This window comes from Capra hircus, chromosome 5, assembly GCF_001704415.2.
Source record: "Capra hircus breed San Clemente chromosome 5, ASM170441v1, whole genome shotgun sequence".
NCBI classification, from domain to species: domain Eukaryota; kingdom Metazoa; phylum Chordata; class Mammalia; order Artiodactyla; family Bovidae; genus Capra; species Capra hircus.
Window position 1 is genome coordinate 28412699 of NC_030812.1, and position 19748 is coordinate 28432446.

Genomic DNA, 19748 nt, shown 5'->3' on the forward strand with positions numbered 1-19748 from the left:
AGGCTTGTTGCATTTTTAGGGGCTTAAATAATAGGGATTATTTGATAGTGTTTTTTTTTTTTTTCTTCTTCCTCTTTCTCCCTATCATTGTGTAACTTTGGCTCATTTAACCTAATCTGGGACCTAAGCATTTTTCGGTTTATTTTTAAATGCCACTTACTCCTGTCCTGTGACCCCAAAAGACACAGTGTCTTTTTCTGTTTGTGGAGAGGTTGGGCTATTCTACCGATAACTGTGCTGATTCTTTTGACAGAGGCTGGAGGATCGCAGGCGGTATCTTGGTCCTCATCATCTGTTCCATCAACATGTACTTTGTCGTGGTTTATGTGCAGGATCTAGGGCATGTGGTATTGTACGTGGTGGCTGCAGTGGTCAGCGTAGCTTATCTGAGCTTTGTGTTTTACTTGGTAAGTCCAGTTGGAAGGGGCAGGGGTGGTCAAGGGGGACTAACACTCAGAAGAGAAAGGACCCAGAAGAGCATATGGGTATCTGTCATTAGGTTATTGACACAATTTATGTGAAATCGTTAAACCAGCTGTGACTAAAGAATATTTTTAACCATAAATTTTTCCTCGGTTCCTAAGAGCTATCATTTTTCTAAATCTGTCACTCTGTCTGGTTTCCATTCCTAATAATTCCTAACAAGAGAGTGTAGTATGTTTGAAGAACTTAAAGAAGATCAGGCATGTAGAAAGTAGAGTGGTATGAGATGAGGTTGGAGAATGGAGGTGTGTCTTGTGATTTCAAATCTCTGGAGGGAACACATGTGGGTTCACAGCACTGCCCAGCTCTACTGCTTAATAGCTGTCCGATGACGACTCAAGTAAACAGTGATAATCTCTCGTTGAATTATTCTAGAATTACTAAAGAATGATGGTTATAAAACAAGCTATATTGAAAAAGAATGCAAAATAAATTAATAATAATAAAAAGAAAAAGAATGCAGAATTATAAATACCTAGATAATAAAAAAAATTGTCAAGAGTCTAGAGTAAATTATGTAAAATGGTAATAGTAGTTGCCTTTGGATGGTGGGATTATGGATATATTCTTTTCTCTGTTTTCACCTTCTTCTGTAACATTACTTATATCAAGGAAAAGCAGCTATGCCAGCAACACATCTCCCTCATTATTCTAGACAGGTTTCTCTAAAAATCACAGTGGGTGAGGACTGGGGACAGCCGAGTTTATACCATGTCTACTGCAAAAAATGGGAAGACTGGATGATAGAAACCCCTGCTCGTCTGACAACACGTAGCCCCCGTGTCAGGGTCTGCCAGAGGGTAGATACTTGATTGGGAATATCATTTTAATGAATGTTGGGAAGTTGTGTTTTGGATGGATATAGCTCTGCTTTCTTCCTCCTCAGTGAGCCATGGGCACACTAAGATTATACTGACCCTACAATATCAGGACTTACTCCCAGGAAACCCAAGGAACTCAGTATGGCCTTGACAGAAATTGTTTTAATAATTCGCTGTAGGGTGACCCTTGGTGGCGTAGTGGTTAGAATTTCTGGCTTTCACTTTAGAATCCCAGATTCAGTCCCTGGTAAGGGAACTGAGCTCTGCAACACCCCCCAACCCTGGCCCCCCAAAAAAGTGCTGTAGAACTTAAGGGGATCCTTCCTTCATGCAGATCAGTTATGACAGTGCTGAGTCATTCTTAGTCACCCTGAGGCTGTAGAAAATGTTGAAGACCCATTTTTAAGGCTGGGGACTGATTCTAGATGAATTCCTACTGTTTAGTTCAGGAGACTGTTGCAGTTGTATTAGCCAGTGGGTCATTGCCCTGCATTGTGAGGAGTGGAGTAGGACTGAAATGGGGTAGTGGTCTTCAAGGAATTCTGCCTGAGAGTTAGATAAAAGAAACACACCACAAACACAAAGCAGTACGAACAGAGGGAGCCGAGAATTGAAATTAGTACAGCAAAGAGGTTTGCATCTGAGCAGTGCATTTGTGGGCAGTGAGGCGGGTAAGTGGGCTCTCCAGACGGGTCAGCGAGTGATGACCATATTTTCTCTTCCAGGGTTGGCAATGTTTGATTGCGCTGGGCATGTCCTTCCTGGACTGTGGGCACACGGTAAGCATCTCTAAAGTCCTGCTGACCGAAGAAGCCACCAGTGGCTATCCTAAGTAAACGCTGTTCACAGGCAGCCATCAGAGCCAGTGTGTTTCTATGGTTTACTGTGTGAACATAGCCAAAGGTATGTGCTGTTGCACAGACTGCATTTAGGACTCGGCTGTTTGTTGGGAAAGGCTTTGTTGCACATTTGTTTGAAAGATAGCGTTATTTTTCCTCCTGAACTCCTAACCTGGTAACTGGATTTAGGATCTTTGACAGCTTGATACCTGCTCTCAAACAGCACTGAATTCTTTCACTGTCCCAGGGTCAGTTGTTTTATTTTTATGTGAGATAATTCTCAATGCATGATTCTTAACAAGACTGACTATATGTTAAAAAAAACATATTTGGAGAATGCAATACAGTTTTCATAATACAAATTACAGAATAGGTATGCAAGTTTTCTTTATCAAAAGATAATGGATTTAAAAGTCTGAGAAATACTTTCCTTATGCATACCCTTTGAATTAATTATAAAAAATAAAACCTCAATTAGGGTGGTTTGATTCATATTAAATATAACCTTATGAGATAGTCTACCTCCATCAGGTTCAGGATTCTTTTAACTTATTTTCACTTTAATTTCATTGAAAGTTAAGAGGGGTAAGAAAGCATTAAAGAAGATGATAAATGGACAGATGGTAAAACTCACTTGTGGTCATGGTGACTAACACTAATCTCTTCTGAAAATCACTCTGATGATTTCCCTCAGAGATTGAGAGCTTACTGAAATGTTCTTGGGAGTCCCGACTTTAATGACTCTCATGTTAGTACAGAGCTCTCTTGATGGTATTTCTTTTTGAGCACTTGGAGTAGAGAAACCTTCCCCTTCCTCCTCCAGGAGGGTAGTGATAGAAAAAGATGGTAGCATTTATGAACTGATGTTCTCAAGAGACTTTGGGGTGAGGTGAAAAAACTTGAAAGAAGAGGAACCATCTGTTTTATTCCTGAAAAACACCTTCTACCAGAATCGTCATGTTTTTCTGAAGCATGCCCAAGACGACTTGCAAGGCAATCTCAGGAGCTCTGGATGTAAGCGTTGGAAAGCCCGCTCCCTCTCAGCGAGTGCTTTGGTGTCACTGGTTGCCAAGTTCTCTCTGCAGGGTTGCACTGGGCTACCTCTCTTCAGCCATTCCCTCAGAGGGAAAAACTTTGAGACCAGATGGTGGAGCTCTGGAGTCAGAGGAAATGGGTCCCTTCAGCATGGAGCTGCTGCTCTTCAGCTACTTCTGACATTTTTACATGTGGAGCCTGAGACCATGTGATTATCTCAAACCAAGTCACATTGTCCGGTGGAGACAAATAACCAGGTCTTTTGTAGCCACTGACTTGGTGAGAACAGTAATGGGAATGCAATCAAAGGACTTTTCATTTTTGGTGTAATTCCTGTTGATTGATGTTCTCTGTTCACCTGAGCCCCTAAAGGCATTGTTTCCAGTACTTTGTACACAGTCTAAAGCACAGACTGAATGGACTGTCGTTTGCACGGCTTTAAGGGTAAACTTCTGTGTTCCACTGACCGTACCTTTACCTCAGCCCCTCCAGTGACGTAGCACAGCATCACGAGAGATAAATTGCCCAACCGTTCCTCCCTCTCCCCTACCATCATCCCCTAAGCTGTTCACAAGGGCACTCTGGAGATATCGGGGACTGACCTCTTAAGCCCTCGTCTGGCCTCAGTAGGTGAGGGCCATGTTGACAAAATTCTTTGTAAAAGATGGTACACTAACATCATTTACCTTTGCCTGGAGTCTGGCTGGGTCCAGTCAGTCTCAGATTCACAAATATTTAGAAGCCCAGGTAAAAGCTGCTAGTTTTCTTTTCAAAGTTATGTATATGTCTTGCAGTGATGAAAATTTTTTCCCAGTTAAATGTCAGTTTATGTCACTCTGTGTGTAGTATTTTACAGTGTTAAAAGCACTCCCATACTGTGTTCCACCTAATGCTTTCAGATGGAAAGTACACTTTCTATCCAGCCACTACTCTGGGTGCAGTAAACAATGCTTAGAGCTGACAGCTCCCAGTGCCAGCGTGTGCACGCTGCTTGTGTGAAATGTTTAAGGATACACAATTGTACTTTATGTAAGTTGGTCCTTGTTCTTTATAAATGTGGCATGAAATAACTGCTGCTCTAGCATACTGGGAATTATCAGCAATGGGGAAGAACTGCAGTTTGGCTCCTGTGAGGTCCTGCTAGTGATTTTAGGAGTGGTTACAATGAGCTTTTAGGGGCCATTTAACAATGTGTAAACTGGGTTTGAAATTAAAAAGTTTTTTTTTCCTTTTTCCAATTTGGTTTCCTGGATATTTTTTTTAAAACCTTGAAAATACTCTATGAGTGGGATCTCAACAACTTTGAAATACTGAAACATCAGCTACCACCTGGATTGACGTACTAGATTCACACTGTTCATGATTTTTCTCTTTAGAAGGGATAGAGGAATACAGTTGACCTCCCTGGACATCTAGGTGTTAGGGGTGTTTCATGGAGGCATGAAATAAAAATTCTGCGTGTAATTTATATCAGCTCTTCATGTGTATACTCAGCCTTTCATGTCCAGTGTTCCTCCGAATGTGTGATTTCATGTTCTCAGATTCATCCTGCTGGGATCATGTATTTCTGTCTTATTTACCTTTGAAAAAAAATGTATATGAGGAGACTCTTGAGGTTCAAATTCAATTTGTTCAAGGCTCAACATAGGTTTAGTTCGCAGAAGGCTTGATGAATTATAAACACCAAGCACTAATTTCTATCACTGATTTAATTAGTTTTGCCATTGCTAAATGTTACATCATTAAAATATTTAAAATTGAGAAAAAAACTGTCATTCTGCCTTTTTCTGCTCTGAGCTGAACATTTTTCTGTCTGTAGTCTTGCTTCACCATTGAGGCAGGCGTTTATATTCTGTATATGCTGCCAATAAAAAGTATGAGTATTTGAAAGGTGAAAGGAAAATTGTTTAACTTAGAAATGAAAGCATGTAAATACAAAGACCGGATAGAAATACAAAACTCAGACACAGTAAACTGCTAGTCTTGTCACCAAACACATGCCATGAAAAACTAGGTCAGCCCTTAATTTGTTCCAGGATTGTCACTCTGTTGCAAGCCTTCCCTGTCTGTCTTACAGGAACTAAATCCTGTGAATTAACACCATAGACGTCATCTGAGAATTTTCTTTTCCATGCTGTCCTTCTCATTTAACTCACCCTTCTTACCTTGGTTTTGTTTTGTTTTTTTAAATCTTTTTTTGGCTCTGCCACATGCCTTTGGGGATCTTAGCTCCTGCCCAGGGATTGACCCCATGGCAGGAATGGGGCTCATGGCATAAAAGCTTAGAATTCTAACCGCTAAGACCAGGCAACTCTTTATTTGGGTGTAATTTCATAGCTAACATAGGGTGCGTCACAGTTTGAAGGTCCTGGTTTGAGACTTCCTTCAGCTCTGCCCTCTGCAGTGCTCTCTGTTCCTTCCTTGGGCAGGGCCCGTGAATCCAGATGTGCCACCTTTGACACCTTAGCTTGGGAACATTAAAAACAACACATTATTACGGTAGTTGGGGTCTAAGCACACTGTGTGTGTGTGTGTGTGTGTGTGTGTGTGTGTGTGTGTGTGTGTGTGTGTGTGTGTGTGTCTGCGTGCAGGTTTAGTTGTGTCTGACTCTTTTTCAACCCATAAACTATATCCTGCCGGGCTCCTATGTCCATGAGATTTTACAGGCAAGAATACGGATGTGGGTTGCCATTTTCTACTCCAGGAGATCTTCCCAACCCAGGAATTGGACCCACATCTCATGGGCCTCCTACATCGACAGGCAGATTCGTTACCTCTGAGCCACCTGGAAAGCCCTCAGCGTGCACATGGTCTCATGTCATTCTTACAGCAAAAGGATATATATATATGTATATATAAGGCAACTGAAAGGCCAGAAACTAACGCATCACTAATCAGTAGGCATTTGGCATTTGTGCCTGACTAGCTTAATTCCAGAACCCATGTTATTTTTACTAATCATCCGATACAATACGTAGTATACACTCAATAGTACACTTTAGACACCGAGCTTTGGTGTTAAGCAGCACCAAGAATAGTACCATATCAAAGATACTTCTCTTAATACTCTGATGAGTGCTAGAATATGTTTTAGGTCAAAAGTTGCCAATTCATAGACTAATTTTGTTTGGCCTGTGCTAAATTTTCAAAAGTACCTGAATGCTTTTTCTGGTGGGTGTGGAAAATGGGCAGGGCCAGCAATAAGTAAGAACTGATAGTTTATTCATTTGTGTACCTCTCTGCCCTTGAAAGATTCAGCCAGTTCCTCTGCTACTTAGCTCCATTTCTCAGTGTCCCTGAGCAATACAACAAACTTTTCCAATGAAGGAGTTTTCTCTACTAAGCCATGAAGTGATACAACCTGGAGGTGATGGAGCTAAAAATGCAGCCCTTGCTTACTACAAGCCCACGCCACCACCTTAGTTCACTTAAGAAAAGGCTGCAGTGGATTGTCAGTGTATCTGACAATTGCTCTTGGTTACTAAAACCAGAATCACAAAACCCTGAAGTGAGTATAAAGGCTGAAATCTGAAGTGCTGTGCTTCTGCCCTAAGGCCAGTGTGACTCAGTAATTCCTAGCCTTCTAGTTGAGAATAGTTTTATCATGGGCCCCATTTTGTCCTCATCTTCACAGTCATCGTAAACCTCTGATGGGCATTTTTAATGTCTAAAAATATTGCTGAAGACTAAAATGAGATAGGTTTCCCAGGTGGCGCAGTGGTCAAGAATTGGTCGGCCGGTGCAGGAGACGCAAGAGGCATGGTGCAATCCCTGGGTCATGAAAATTCCCTAGACTAGGAAATGGCAAGCCATTCCAGTATTACTGCCTGGAAAATTCCATGGACAGAAGAGCCTAGCTGGCTACACAGTCCATGGGATCAGAGTCGGACGTGAAATCACACCCACCCCCACACACACAAAATGAGATAGTTTATTAATGTCCTTGGCGTTTTAAAGTGCAGCATTTATTCCCGTTTTACAGATGAGTAGGATAAGGCTCAAGAAGGATACATAACTTGCTCAAGGTCATAGGAAATGGCAGAATTGGAGCTTGATCCCAGTCCCAGTGCCTTTTGCACTATATTCTACTAGAAGTATTTCTGTGAATTTATAGTGTGCATTTGGCATCCTGAGCACTCATATGATCTCATTTGATTCTTACAACAGAAGGGTCAGTGTCTATACAGATGAGACAACTGAAAGGCCCAAAAGAGGCTGTTGGTACCAAGGGGCAACAACATTCCTAAAACCCCTGGTACCAGTAGGGCTAAAAGGAGACTCAGTGATGGTCCCACAGTGAATGCAAAGGAGAGGAAAAGAGTAAGCTACAACTTCACAAATGCTGACACAAATCATCTGGATTAGGCCTCCTGGAGTGAGTCTGGCAAATATTTTTTTGCTTTGTTTTCATATTTATTTTTTGTCCACCTTGGGTCTTGGTTGCATCTCGTGGGATCTTTCATTGCCGTGTGCACACTTCTCTCTAGTTGCTGCTTGTGGGCTCCAGAGCCAGAGCTTGCTTAGTTGCCCCCAGGAATCTGCAGTCACAGTTCCCTGACCAGGGGGTCAAACCTTCTTCTGCCTGGCAAGTTGGATTCTTAACCACTGGACCACCGGGGAAGTTCCTGGCAATGTGTTTTAAAGGCAGCTAAAGTAATTCTTACGAAGTCTGATAAACGTCTGGGATCCTTTTCTCTTAGCACATGCCGTTTTATGTTTCTTTCTTTTGTTTAATGAAAGGCTTTTTCTGCTCAGGTGCCAAAGGATAATTAGGGCCCAGACAATAGGGCTCAGAATTTAGACTATTTGAAATTTGATTTCTTTTCTTTTTTTTGGAGTGGGGGGGCGTTCTGTGCAGCTAATGGGATCTTAGTTCCCTGACCTGGGATTGAACCTGAACCCTCTGCAGGGAAAGCACAGAGTCCTAATCATTGGACCGCCAGGGAACTCGCTGAAATTTGAGTTCTAACACAGTTAGTATTAGGTATAAAAGCTCGCAGTACATTTGCTCTTAATATCCGGATCAGAAACACCCATGCAGAGGTAGAATATGTCACAAGAATAGTTAAAGTGCAGATTTTGTATTTGGCATTAACAAATCCTTAACTATTTCAGCTCCTGTCAGTTATTTTATATATATAGTAAACCATTCATGTATTTATAAGCCATTTATTTTCTGAAAGAAAATCAGTATAGCAGAACTGAAATAAGAGCTACTTTTACATGCTGATTATAGATACTTGAATGCCAGTTTTAAATACTTATAAATCAGTCTAACCCTTTTCCATCTTTTTGTCCTCAGTACCATCTGGGATTGACAGTTCAACCTGAACTCTACCTTCTGAACACCGTGGATGCTGACTCACTTGTGTCTAGATGACTGACAGCCGGAGGGACTATATAAGACCCACTTTCTCTTAGTCCTTTTATGCCAAGTGTCCTGTTAACATTTCTCTTGTTTGTTTGGTGGTGAGTTTTGTTCAAATATTTTGAACAAAAGGTAAAAATTTCCTCATGGGAAGGGTGTTAAAGCTGACAGCTGTTAAGTGTAGGTCAGAGACCCACCCACCTCACAACAGTCCACAACTGCCAGAGTTGAGTGATTAGCCTGTGATGGCCACACACCCCTATGGGCTTGTGTCTGGACTTTTGGAATTTATAAAAAATATATATGTGTGTATGTTTATGTAAACCTGAACTTACTGGTTTGGGTAGAGTTTTATATAAAAATGATATTCTGTATTTTTTAAACAAATTTGTTCAGATAAATCATATTTATTTTGTCTAAATCACATGTAACAAAGGAGAAAGAGCACTGCTCTTTTTCAGAATGAACTGGTCAAATAGACTGATTTTTAAAGTGATACTTGACTGTGGCAGGTTAAACTTGACTTGGATTTAATCAACCAACCCTTGGTAACTACTGGTACTAGCACATCGTTTCCAAAAGAAGACATTCCTTTGGCAGTCTTTCTTCATCCTGGTTGTCGGTGTGCTCTGTGATTATTATTTTTCTCTGTTGTTTTTCTTGAGTGTTTTTTTCAGTGATAGGATGGTGTTTTCCAAAGAGCTTACTACCTAGTAACAATATCCAGAAATCATACTTTAACCAATAATCAGTTTTCCATGCTGCACTGTAACTCAGCCCATTCTAGCATTTTAGGTATAAAAAGAATTCTAACACTGAACTTTATAAAGCCCAACAGAAGATAATGGAGGTATTAGTTTTCTTTCTAATGTGTGTATAGTCCCACCATGTCTTATCTTCCCCCTTTTCCCATTAATATTCCAGACACCATTTCTAGGCCAAAGTCTGTTTCCTGGAGTGGCTGATGTTTCTAATGCTGACTCTCCGAGGGAATGCTAAGCATTTTAAGTTTATTTCTACCAAGTAGTATGAGATTAGACCCACACTGGGACTTGGAAGATTGGTCCACATGTTATAAACTGCCTGCCCACGTATGGACTATAGATATTTTGACTCTTCTTCCTAAGCAGAATTTTTTTCCATAACACTTTTATAATAAAACATTTAATACTTAAAACTTGCTGCAGAAAGTTTCTGCATATTGATCTGATTGAAAAGTCAGAACATTCTCAACACCAGACTCACAGCCTTTCATGGAAGTGCAGCTGACTTACACTGAGTGTCAGCTACCATTTTTAATGGAATACAGTCTGTGCCTCCTCTCATTTCCTTCCAGCCCCAAAGGCTTTGAGTTTGCAAACCCTGCAGCCTTTGTGTTTGAGCATCATTTTCCTCTTTGAGCATAAACCTCGCTGCCTTACTCTAAAACTTTGCACATTTCAATAAGACTTTACATTGCCTTGGTCATTTATAATGATCCTGTAAGTGGCACGGGTTTTTTTCTAAGATGATTCTTAAAATTCCCTCATTTCTAATTCATGACCCTTGAAACTTCGGATAAGAGCAATAGCCTTGCAACTCAGGTTAGAGACCTTCTGATCTTATAAGTAAAACTGAATTAACATCGTTTATCAGCTTTTATTTGAAAAAGAGACTTAAAAAATGAGTTTCAGTGTTTCGGTTTCTTTATACAGAGACAGCAACTCTATATGAATCAGTTTGTTGCATTTTTTTCTCCCTCCCTGGGCAGTTCCATTTCTCAGTAGTTTCATTACCAGAGGATATTTGGGAAAAGAAAAAAAAAAAGCAGAAAGAATCCTGTTTTACAACTCATAAAAAGATAAGGTGGTTGGTTAAATAGAGATTAAGTACTTGAGGGGTTTCTATAGCTTTTCTCCATTCTTAAATTGTATCTTACTAGGAACAGACTAGAGTTTACAGCAAAAATTTATAAGTACAGGTCATACAACTCCTGTAATCAGAAAACTTTATAATAAAGCAAGCCAAATCGTGCTAAAACCAGTGGAGGAGACTGATGTCTAACAGTAAGTCTTGGACAGACTTTTTTGCTAAGTTAATATTTAATCATTCCTTATGATTTACAGTCTGGATTTCATGATACGTGTTTATATAGAAAACAATATAATCAGTCTCCCCGCTTTTTTTGACCCCACTGTGTGGAATGTGGGATTCTCCATCAGGGATTGAACTTGTGCCCCACCACTCCTGCAGTGGAAGTGCAGAGTCTTAACCACTGGACCACAAGGGGAAGTCCCAATAGAGTCAATCTTAAGATTAACCTAGATTCATATACCCACTCAGTTTCTGAGGTTTAACACTATGGAGTCAATTTGTAAAAGGGTACTCTGATAGTACATATCCAGGATATCAGAAAAATGCAATTAAATAGTTGTTACTGAACAGCTGCTGCTGTATAACTGTGTGCTGGCCTATAAAAAAGTAGTCAGTGCATACCCAATAGTCAGGGAGGCATCAGAGGTTATAGCAGCCGGTAAAAATAGACTTCTGAATTTTAAACATGATGATATTAAGCAGCGAGCCTTTGCCCCAGAAGTATTGTGCACATTCAGGTTTGTGTCTGTTTATAGGGTCTTCCCTCAGTGACCTCCCTTTGTCCAAGCTAATGTGGGTAAATGGGCTTCTTGCATACTTTTCTCCATAAATGATTTTATGTTTTAATTTAAGCATAATTTTTGAGCTCTTATGTATAGCTACTTTTAATATTTTTCATTGCTTTTTTCTGAGCAATAAATACATTAGTACTTTCAGAGTAAGGGTATCACAAAATTCTGGAATCTTTTGGGTTTTGAGAAGAGCCCATTTCTGAGTTAACACTTCAGTTCATCTATTTTTAATGCTGAACATGTTTTGGGAGAGGGGGATCTTTCTGGTAGCCTGATTAGAAGTATCTTCATTGTGTAATCAACATGAAGGATGACATTTCTATGCCAGAGGTCTTAAAATTTCCTGATTTCATGGAAAATATTATAGCCAACTGCTGGAATGTTTACTATAGAGTAGTAGAGTAGTTGGATTCTTTCCTCGCCTGTTTTCTAAAGAGGACAGTGTTGATTGAAACGTGTCTGTTTGTTGGTGGCACTTGAAGAGCCTCTTAGTAGGTGCAGATGGCAACTTTAAAAATAATTACCCTGAGCCAGTAGAGAAGCAGAGAAGGCAATGGCACACCATTCCAGTACTCTTGCCTGGAAAATCCCATGGATGGAGGAGCCTGGTGGGCTGCAGTCCATGGGGTTGCGAAGAGTCGGACATGACTGAGTGACTTCACTTTCACTTTTCACTTTCATGCATTGGAGAAGGAAATGGCAACCCACTCCAGTGTTCTTGCCTGGAGAATCCCAGGGACGGAGGAGCGTGGTGGGCTGCCGTCTATGGGGTTACACAGAGTCGGACACGACTGAAGCGACTTAGCAGCAGCAGCGGTAGAGAAGAGTATATAATACACAGAATAACGAGTTAATGTTTAGAATACAGATATATTTTCAATATTGTTGCATCTTTCCCTTCTCCAAATACTAGACTTGACCTTCCAGTCAGAGTATTTCTGCACTACAGAAAACATAAAGAGGAGGAAATCATTACCACAGATCGTATTACATGCATTTTAGTGCACTTTTTGTTTTTTACCTTGCATTCTTGATTTTGTCTCAGTGGGTACTTTTTTTTTCCTTTGGTTTTCTTTCCCAGAAGTGCCTGGCAGGCTATACAGTCCATGGGGTTGCAATGAGTTGAACACAACTGAGTGACTAAGCACATTTCTTTCCCAGGCCTGGAGTCAGAATAAATCTGATGCATAGCAGGTATGACTTCAGCAAAGTGGCACTAGTTTTCTAGAACCCTAGGCTTACAGAGGAGCTTGAGACCTCAGGTATACTTCACATTTATTATCTTCTTTGTTTCTTGTGTTTTCTGCAGTGTCATGCCAGATTAGCAGTAGCGCAAAGGGACTAAATCTTTCCACTCCCACAGTACTGCCATTTGAAGGGAAAAGGGATTTGTTGTTTTTGGAATTTACCTTTGTATTCCCAGAAATACTTTCGAGAAGTATAAAGATGAATACACAAATATTTAAATACTAGACATTTATGTTTGTGGTAAATCAGTCAGGTTTCTGTATAAGAGTGAGGTGCACAGTGATGAACCAATTTTTAAAAGAAATTTCACTGAGCCTCAGGCAGTGTGCTAACCTGCGTGTATCACTGTGCTTATCTGGTAGACGCCCACATGCAGCCTCTGGGCTGAACCAAATTTAAATAACAGTGTGGCCGTTCATTCTCCTCTGATGTGATTTTTGCCTGTTCTAAAAAGGAGTTTATGAAAGCCTTAATTACCTTGCCCTGTTTGGAGAGAATTAAGTGATGAATAGAGCATCGTGTCTAATATGGATAGTGATGGTTTTTCTGTAGCCGTTATATAACTCCTAATTTTCAGATTGATTTGGCGTAATATAGATTATTTTCTGCTGCTAGCTAGAAAATAAAAATTTTTAAAGTCAGAAAATTATGTCCTAGGTTCTAAAGGACATCAACAAAGGTATTTTTGAGTTGACTATTTATGGTAGTTGATTTGGAAATCAATGTCTTAAAAAATTGAAGGCTGTGAGAATTCTGACTGAAATTTCTGCAGTATAATTTGCTACATATTGAAAATTCATTTTTCGTAAGTACTTTTCAGAAGACTTCTTGTTTTTCTTGTATGTGGCTTCATGTTTTGGTAATTCTTATAGAGTAGAGAACACCTATAAGCAAAAAGTTGTATATCAATAGAGTATTGATAGGAAACAGACACTGAATTTCATCACTTGTATTTTTTCTAAAACAATTAAAAGCGAACACCCTCTATCTTATTATTTTTTGGCTTGGATCATACAGCTGACTCCAGAACTGGGGAAAAAAAAATTTAAGAGCCCTTTAGGATAACTATAAATCTGAGTTTATGATGTACTATGCCACCCTAAAGTTTGAATTTTAAAATATTAGAAGGGAAAGTGGGAAGATTTGGCAAGATCTTGAGATTAAAAACAATAAGCACTTCTACTTAGCAAACATCTATTCATTATTGTTCTCAGTATTGTACTTAGTATTCTGATAAAAAAGAAAGTGAATGGATTGTAATCCCTGCTTCTAGGAATTTACCATTCAGTGGATGAATTAGCTGTGTTTAGGCAGATGAGACAGGTGTACATCTTCCCCAAGGATGAGGTCCTAGGGCCCTGCAGAAATGGGGGAGGGCCTGGAGAAATAGCATGAGGAAGAGCTGATTCAGTGAATTCCAGGGAAGTCAGCAAATGTTCATACCCAAAGCAAGATAGGGAGCAGCAGATTTAAACTGCATTCCATAACAGTTGTCAAGGCATCTGCTGTCTTAGGTTGTCTAAACTAAACCTTGGCTTCATTTTCCTTCTGCTTTATTTATGACTTCTTGTTAATAACTACAGAGTCTATAGTGTCAGTAAGTTCATTGTTCTCATCCCAATCAGAGAGCTAAATGAGGCAGATGTCTACATCATTTTCTAATGAAATAGTACTGTAACTATCAAAGATGCATAAAATTCAAGCCAAAACATGTTTAAACTTGAATCATGGTATCTATGGAAACAGCATTCCCAGGTTCAAAGAGAATTATATGACTCATTTCCCTGTGCTTATTAGACACAGTTATTAACCTTTTGCCTACCTCTTAAGGCTTTATAGGTGGCACAGTGGTAAAGAATCTGCCTTCCAATGCAGGAGACGCAGGAGACTCAGGTTCAATCCCTAATTCAGGAAGATCCCCTGGAGTAGGAAATGGCAACCCATTTGGACCAACCCAATATTCTTGCCTGGAAAATTCCGCAGACAAAAATTTCTGGTGGGCTACAGTCCACGGGGTTGCAAAAAGTTGGACACGACTGACTCCACACCCACACTACTACTTAAATGTAGGTGTTCCCCAGAGCTCTGATCCCAACCCTTTTCTCACCTTGCTCACACCTGTTGCTTCACTGGTAAGCAAGTTAGATCTATCTTCTGAGTGTGAGACCTATATATAGATTATATTATATGTGACGTTTCTGCCTCCCGTAGGTAGGTGTATATAAATAAGTGTGTTGGCTGTTTATAATAATAGCCAGGACATAGAAGCAACCTAGATGTCCATCAGTAGATGAATGGATAAGAAAGCTGTGGTACATATACACAATGGAATGTTACTCAGCTGTTAAAAAGAATGCATTTGACTCAGTTATGAGGTGGATGAAATGAGCCTATTATACAGAATGGAGTAAGTCAGAAAGAAAAACACCAATACAGTATATTAACCCATATATATGGAATTTAGAAAGATGGTTACGATGACCCTATATGCAAGACAGTAAAAGAGACGCAGATGTAAAGAACAGACTTTTGAACTCTGTGGGAGAAGGCAAGGGTGGGATGATTTGAGAGAATAGCACTGAAACATGTATATTATCATGTGTGAAACAGATCGTCAGTCCAGGTTTGATGCATGATACAGGGTGCTCAGGGCTGGTGCACTGGGATGACCCTAAGGGATGGGATGGGGAGGGAGGTGGAAGGGAGGTTCAGGATGGGGAACACATGTATACCCATGGTTGATTCATGTGAATGTATGGCAAAAACCAGCACAATATTGTAAAGTAATTAGCCTCCAATTAAAAAAAAATAAGTGTTGAGCATGCCCCTCAGAATGTGCAGTTATAAACCATGTAAATGTACTATAGTCAGTCTATTACTGGTAAAGATTTTTAGATTTGGTTTTGGCTCTGCAGTGTGGTGTGCAGGATCTTAATTCCCACCGACTAGGGACTGAACCCATGCCCCCTGCATTGGGAGTTTAACCACTGAACTGCCAGGGAAATCCCCCAGCAGGCACCTTTCTCAACTGCTATTCTGTTTCACTCCCCTGTTTAAACTCTTCAGTGGCTTACTTCATCTTGTTACTCCTCAACTAGCAACCATGTTAATCTTTTGGGGGCTTTGTTTTATATCAGTTTAGCTAACCTGTGTTTTCCAGAATTGCCTTCTCTGCAGAGTTATGGGTTAGCTTGGTCATGAGTGGCATTTTGCTTGAGATTTGAAGGTGAAAGGTGAAGCAGCAGCTACCAGATTCTTTTTGCACTTGGAAGGCTTGGTACAGAGCACCAGATGCTGTTACAGTTTGTGTGTGTTGTTTATCTGCTGGCTCACCTCACTGTTGTTGGGCAGCAGTCAGGCCTATAGATCCTTCAGTTGCTTGTGGAGCTCTTCCACGGCTCGTGGGCCAGGTGTGAATTAGCTCCATGATAGAGGCTGCCAGCTTTTCCTAAAGGTCATGCCATCAAGGTTAGAGTCAGCAAGACTCTGACTCAGGTTTCCACCTGTCTTTGTGGTTCTAGTTCATCCTTGCAGATTCTAGTTTCTCTTTCCTTCTCAGTTGCTGCCTTGTTAACTTTGCGTACCAGGATTAGAAATATAACCAACAGCCTAACACAGACTGTTTAACCAGCTCCCCAAATTGCTTGAGGTCATGTCTTTTTAATAAATCTCTTTTTGTATATCACTACTAGTAGTTTTAGAAGGAAATGGCAACCCACTTCAGTATTCTTGCCTGGGAAATCCCATGGAGAGAGAAACCTGGCTACAGTCCATGAAATTGCAAAAGAATTGGACACAACAACTAAACAACAACCAAAGCAACTAGTAGTTTTGCTTATCTGATTGAACAGACTGAAACAAAATTTGGTATTAGAAGCTTCCAGAGGAACATAACTCTGAGGATTCTGGGTTATCTGGGGTTAGTTCTCTTGATCTGATATAAGGTGTTAATGGCCTTTCCCCCAACTCCAGTGGCAAAGAGTATGCTGGCAGCCCATGGATGCGTTAGCAAAACTTTGCAGAGACCCTTAATCGGGTGCCTATAGAAAGCAAGGCTTTGGGTGATCAAGTTTTTACTGCCATAGAACATTTAGTGGAAATAAGGAGTAGACTACAATTGGTTACTTCTAAGTGTGCTGGAGACCTTGGGAAAACTATATGATGGGTTCATGGGTTGTTTTTTTGTTTTTGAGAAGCAATTTTATTTCTTTATTAAGGTACACCAGGTCTTAGTTGCACCATGTGGGATCTAATTCCCTGACCAGGTATCAAACCCAGGCCCCCTTCATTGGAAGCTCAGAGTCTTAGCCACTGGACCACAAGGGAAGTGCCTGGGTTCATGGCTCTTAATTCCTAGTTTAAGTTTGTGTGAGGGACCTGAAAGTTTTATGACTTTGCAAAAAGAAACTATTAACTCCTTAGGCATGAGATTGATATTTTTGAAAAATATACAAAGAGGCTAATCTTGTAAGTGATTAATTACAACACAAATTAAATTCCAAACCTCACAACCTCTTGTGTTAAAGTTTAGGGCATTGCTTTGGAAGGAGTAGGACTCTGAAGATTGGGGACAAATGGGCAGATTTCAGTGAAAATGGGTCCTTGAGCCCCAGTATCTTACAGACACTCCTTTGCCAGGAGAAACAGTCCTTTGATCTCTGTCTGATAATGACTGAAACTTGGACCAAAAAGTAGTCTCCACTTAAAGAAGCTGAAATACCAGATCTTCCTTAGTATACTTCCATGGTAGAGCAGTGATTCTTCTTTACTGGTGTCATTGTGTTGCCCAGGGAAATCTGGCGATGTCTGGAGATAATTTGGTTATCACAAAGCCGGCGGGGGGCGGGGGGCAGGGGGCGGGGTACCGATTGGAATCTAGTGGGTAGAGGCCAGGGATACTGTTGAACTTACTCAAATGCACTGGACAGACAGTCCTCCACAACAAAGAATAATCCAGTCCAAAATGTCATAGTGTTGAGATTGAGAAACTTTGCCATAAAAGAAGGTATCCAAGGCCTTAGGGAGATTGGAATGTTAACTTTGACTTATCCTGCTCATGTACGCTATGCGTGTGTGCTCAGTTGTGACCGACTCTTTGCAACCCTGTAGACTATAACCCGCCAGGGTCCTATGTCTTAAGAGATTTCCCAGGCAAGAATAGTGCAGTGGGCTGCCATTTCCTCCTCCAGAGGACCTACCCCTGACTCAGGGATTGAACCTGGGTCTCCTACAATGGCAGGCAGATTCTTTACCCCTGAGCCACCTTTATCCTGCTCATCCACCTGCTAAATATATCTCCTTCTTTCTACAGAGCTATGAGAAATGCATTTATGAAGTGAGCCCTGGTCTCCTTGAAGAGATTTATGGTAATAGTTTTCTGTAAGCCAGAAATGACAGTAGCAATTTCAGGGCTTCCTGAATTCAGTGGGAATGATGAGATTATAGATGGCAGGGGTAAAGCAGCAGCACTTATTTGGCAAAAACAGTGAAAGTATGGTGACTGTAATTGGCAGCAAAGCCTAAACAGTAATCAGCGTAGTCTAAGCCAAAACGATCTTTGATATTGGCTAATTCATTATCATGTACCTAGAATTGCAAGTGGTGAGCAGCGTGTAAGCAGAAAAGCTCTAGGTTTGGTGAGCAAGAGTTTGACTTAAATCATCACAGTAGAGCGCCATGGCCCCTCAACCAGTTCCTGAATTTGAGTTTAACTCACAGACCCAAAGTCCTTGCAGTAAAGAGGTCAGATCTCCTTAAGGACAGACCCTGTTTCACAGCCCAAATGCTAAAATTACATATCTTCCTTCTAGTCTTCCCCAAGGAACCTGTGACTATTCAGTAGGGTGCTTATGTAAGAGGAAAAGGGAAATAATCATATTTGTGGGACACTTAAATATTGGCTCTGAATTGCCACTAATGCCTGGAGAACTAGTTTGTTTTACCAGCCAAACTAGGAGTTTATGGTCGGATCAGTAGAGGTGTGCTCTGGGTCTATTTTATAGTTGGTCTGCTGGGTCCCTGATCTACCTTATGTTAGTTATTTCCTTAGCGATGGAATGTTTAATTGGAACAATTCATTTCAGTTCAGTTGCTCAGTTGTGTCCGACTCTTTGCAACCCATGGACTGCAGCATGCCAGGCCTCCCTGTGCATCACCAACTCCCAGAGTCTACGCAAACCCATGTCCATCAAGTTGGTGATGCCATCCAACCATCTCATCCTCTGTCGTCCCCTTCTCCTCCTGACCTCAATCTTTCCCAGCATCACAGTCTTTTCAAATGAGTCAGCTCTTCGCATCAGGTGGTCAAAGTATTGGACTTCCAGCTTCAACATCAGTCCTTCCAGTGAACACCAAGGACTGATCTCCTTTAGGATGGACTGGTTGGATCTCCTTGCAGTCCAAGGACTCTCAAGAGTCTTCTACAAGACCACAGTTCAAAAGCATCAGTTCTTCAGCACTCAGCTTTCTTCACAGTCCAACTCTCACATCCATACATGACCACAGGAAAAACCATAGCCTTGACTAGACAGACTTTTGTTGGCAAAGTAATGTCTCTGCTTTTTAATATGCTATCTAGGCTGATCATAACTTTCCTTCCAAGGAGTAACCATCTTTTACATACTCAGTACTATCAGAATCCTCACATTGGTTCTCTGACCTGTGGAGTAAAGGCTTTTATGGAAGGGAATGCGAAGTATCAGTTCAGTTCAGTCGCTCAGTCATGTCTGACTCTTTGCGACTGCATGAATCGCAGCACACCAGGCCTCCCTGTCCATCACCAACTCCCGGAGTTCACTCAGACTCACGTCCATCGAGTCCGTGATGCCATCCATCCATCTCATCCTCTGTTGCCCCCTTCTCCTCCTGCCCCCAATCCCTCCCAGCATCAAAGTCTTTTCCAATGAGTCAACTCTTCGCATGAGGTGGCCAAAGTACTGGAGCTTCAGCTTTAGCATCATTCCTTCCAAAGGAATCCCAGGGTTGATCTCCTTCAGAATGGACTGGTTGGATCTCCTTGCAGTCCAAGGGACTCTCGAGAGTCTTCTCCAACACCACAGTTCAAAAGCATCAATTCTTCAGTGCTCAGCCTTCTTCACAGTCCAACTCTCACATCCATACATGACTACTGGAAAAACCATAGCCTTGACTAGATGGACCTTAGTCGGCAAAGTAATATCTCTGCTTTTGAATATGCTGTCTAGGTTGGTCATAACTTTTCTTTCAAGGAGTAAGCATCTTTTAATTTCATGGCTGCAGTCACCATCTGCAGTGATTTTGGAGCCCCCCAAAAATAAAGTCTGGCACTGTT

The 19748-nt window shown here is 41.0% G+C and overlaps 1 protein-coding gene across 6 annotated transcripts in view; it reads left to right on the forward strand.

The window, feature by feature from the left end:
• LOC102190297 (natural resistance-associated macrophage protein 2) overlaps positions 1–10212 on the forward strand; it is a 33337-nt gene extending 23125 nt beyond the window's left edge. For all 6 annotated transcript variants that reach the window (XM_005679962.3, XM_018047764.1, XM_018047766.1 and 3 more), the window contains exons 15-17: positions 254–407; positions 2030–2083; positions 8481–10212. In XM_005679962.3, the coding sequence (XP_005680019.1) occupies positions 254–407; positions 2030–2083; positions 8481–8558 (286 nt within the window). In that variant the 3' untranslated portion in view covers positions 8559–10212. The remainder of the gene's footprint in view (positions 1–253; positions 408–2029; positions 2084–8480) is intronic.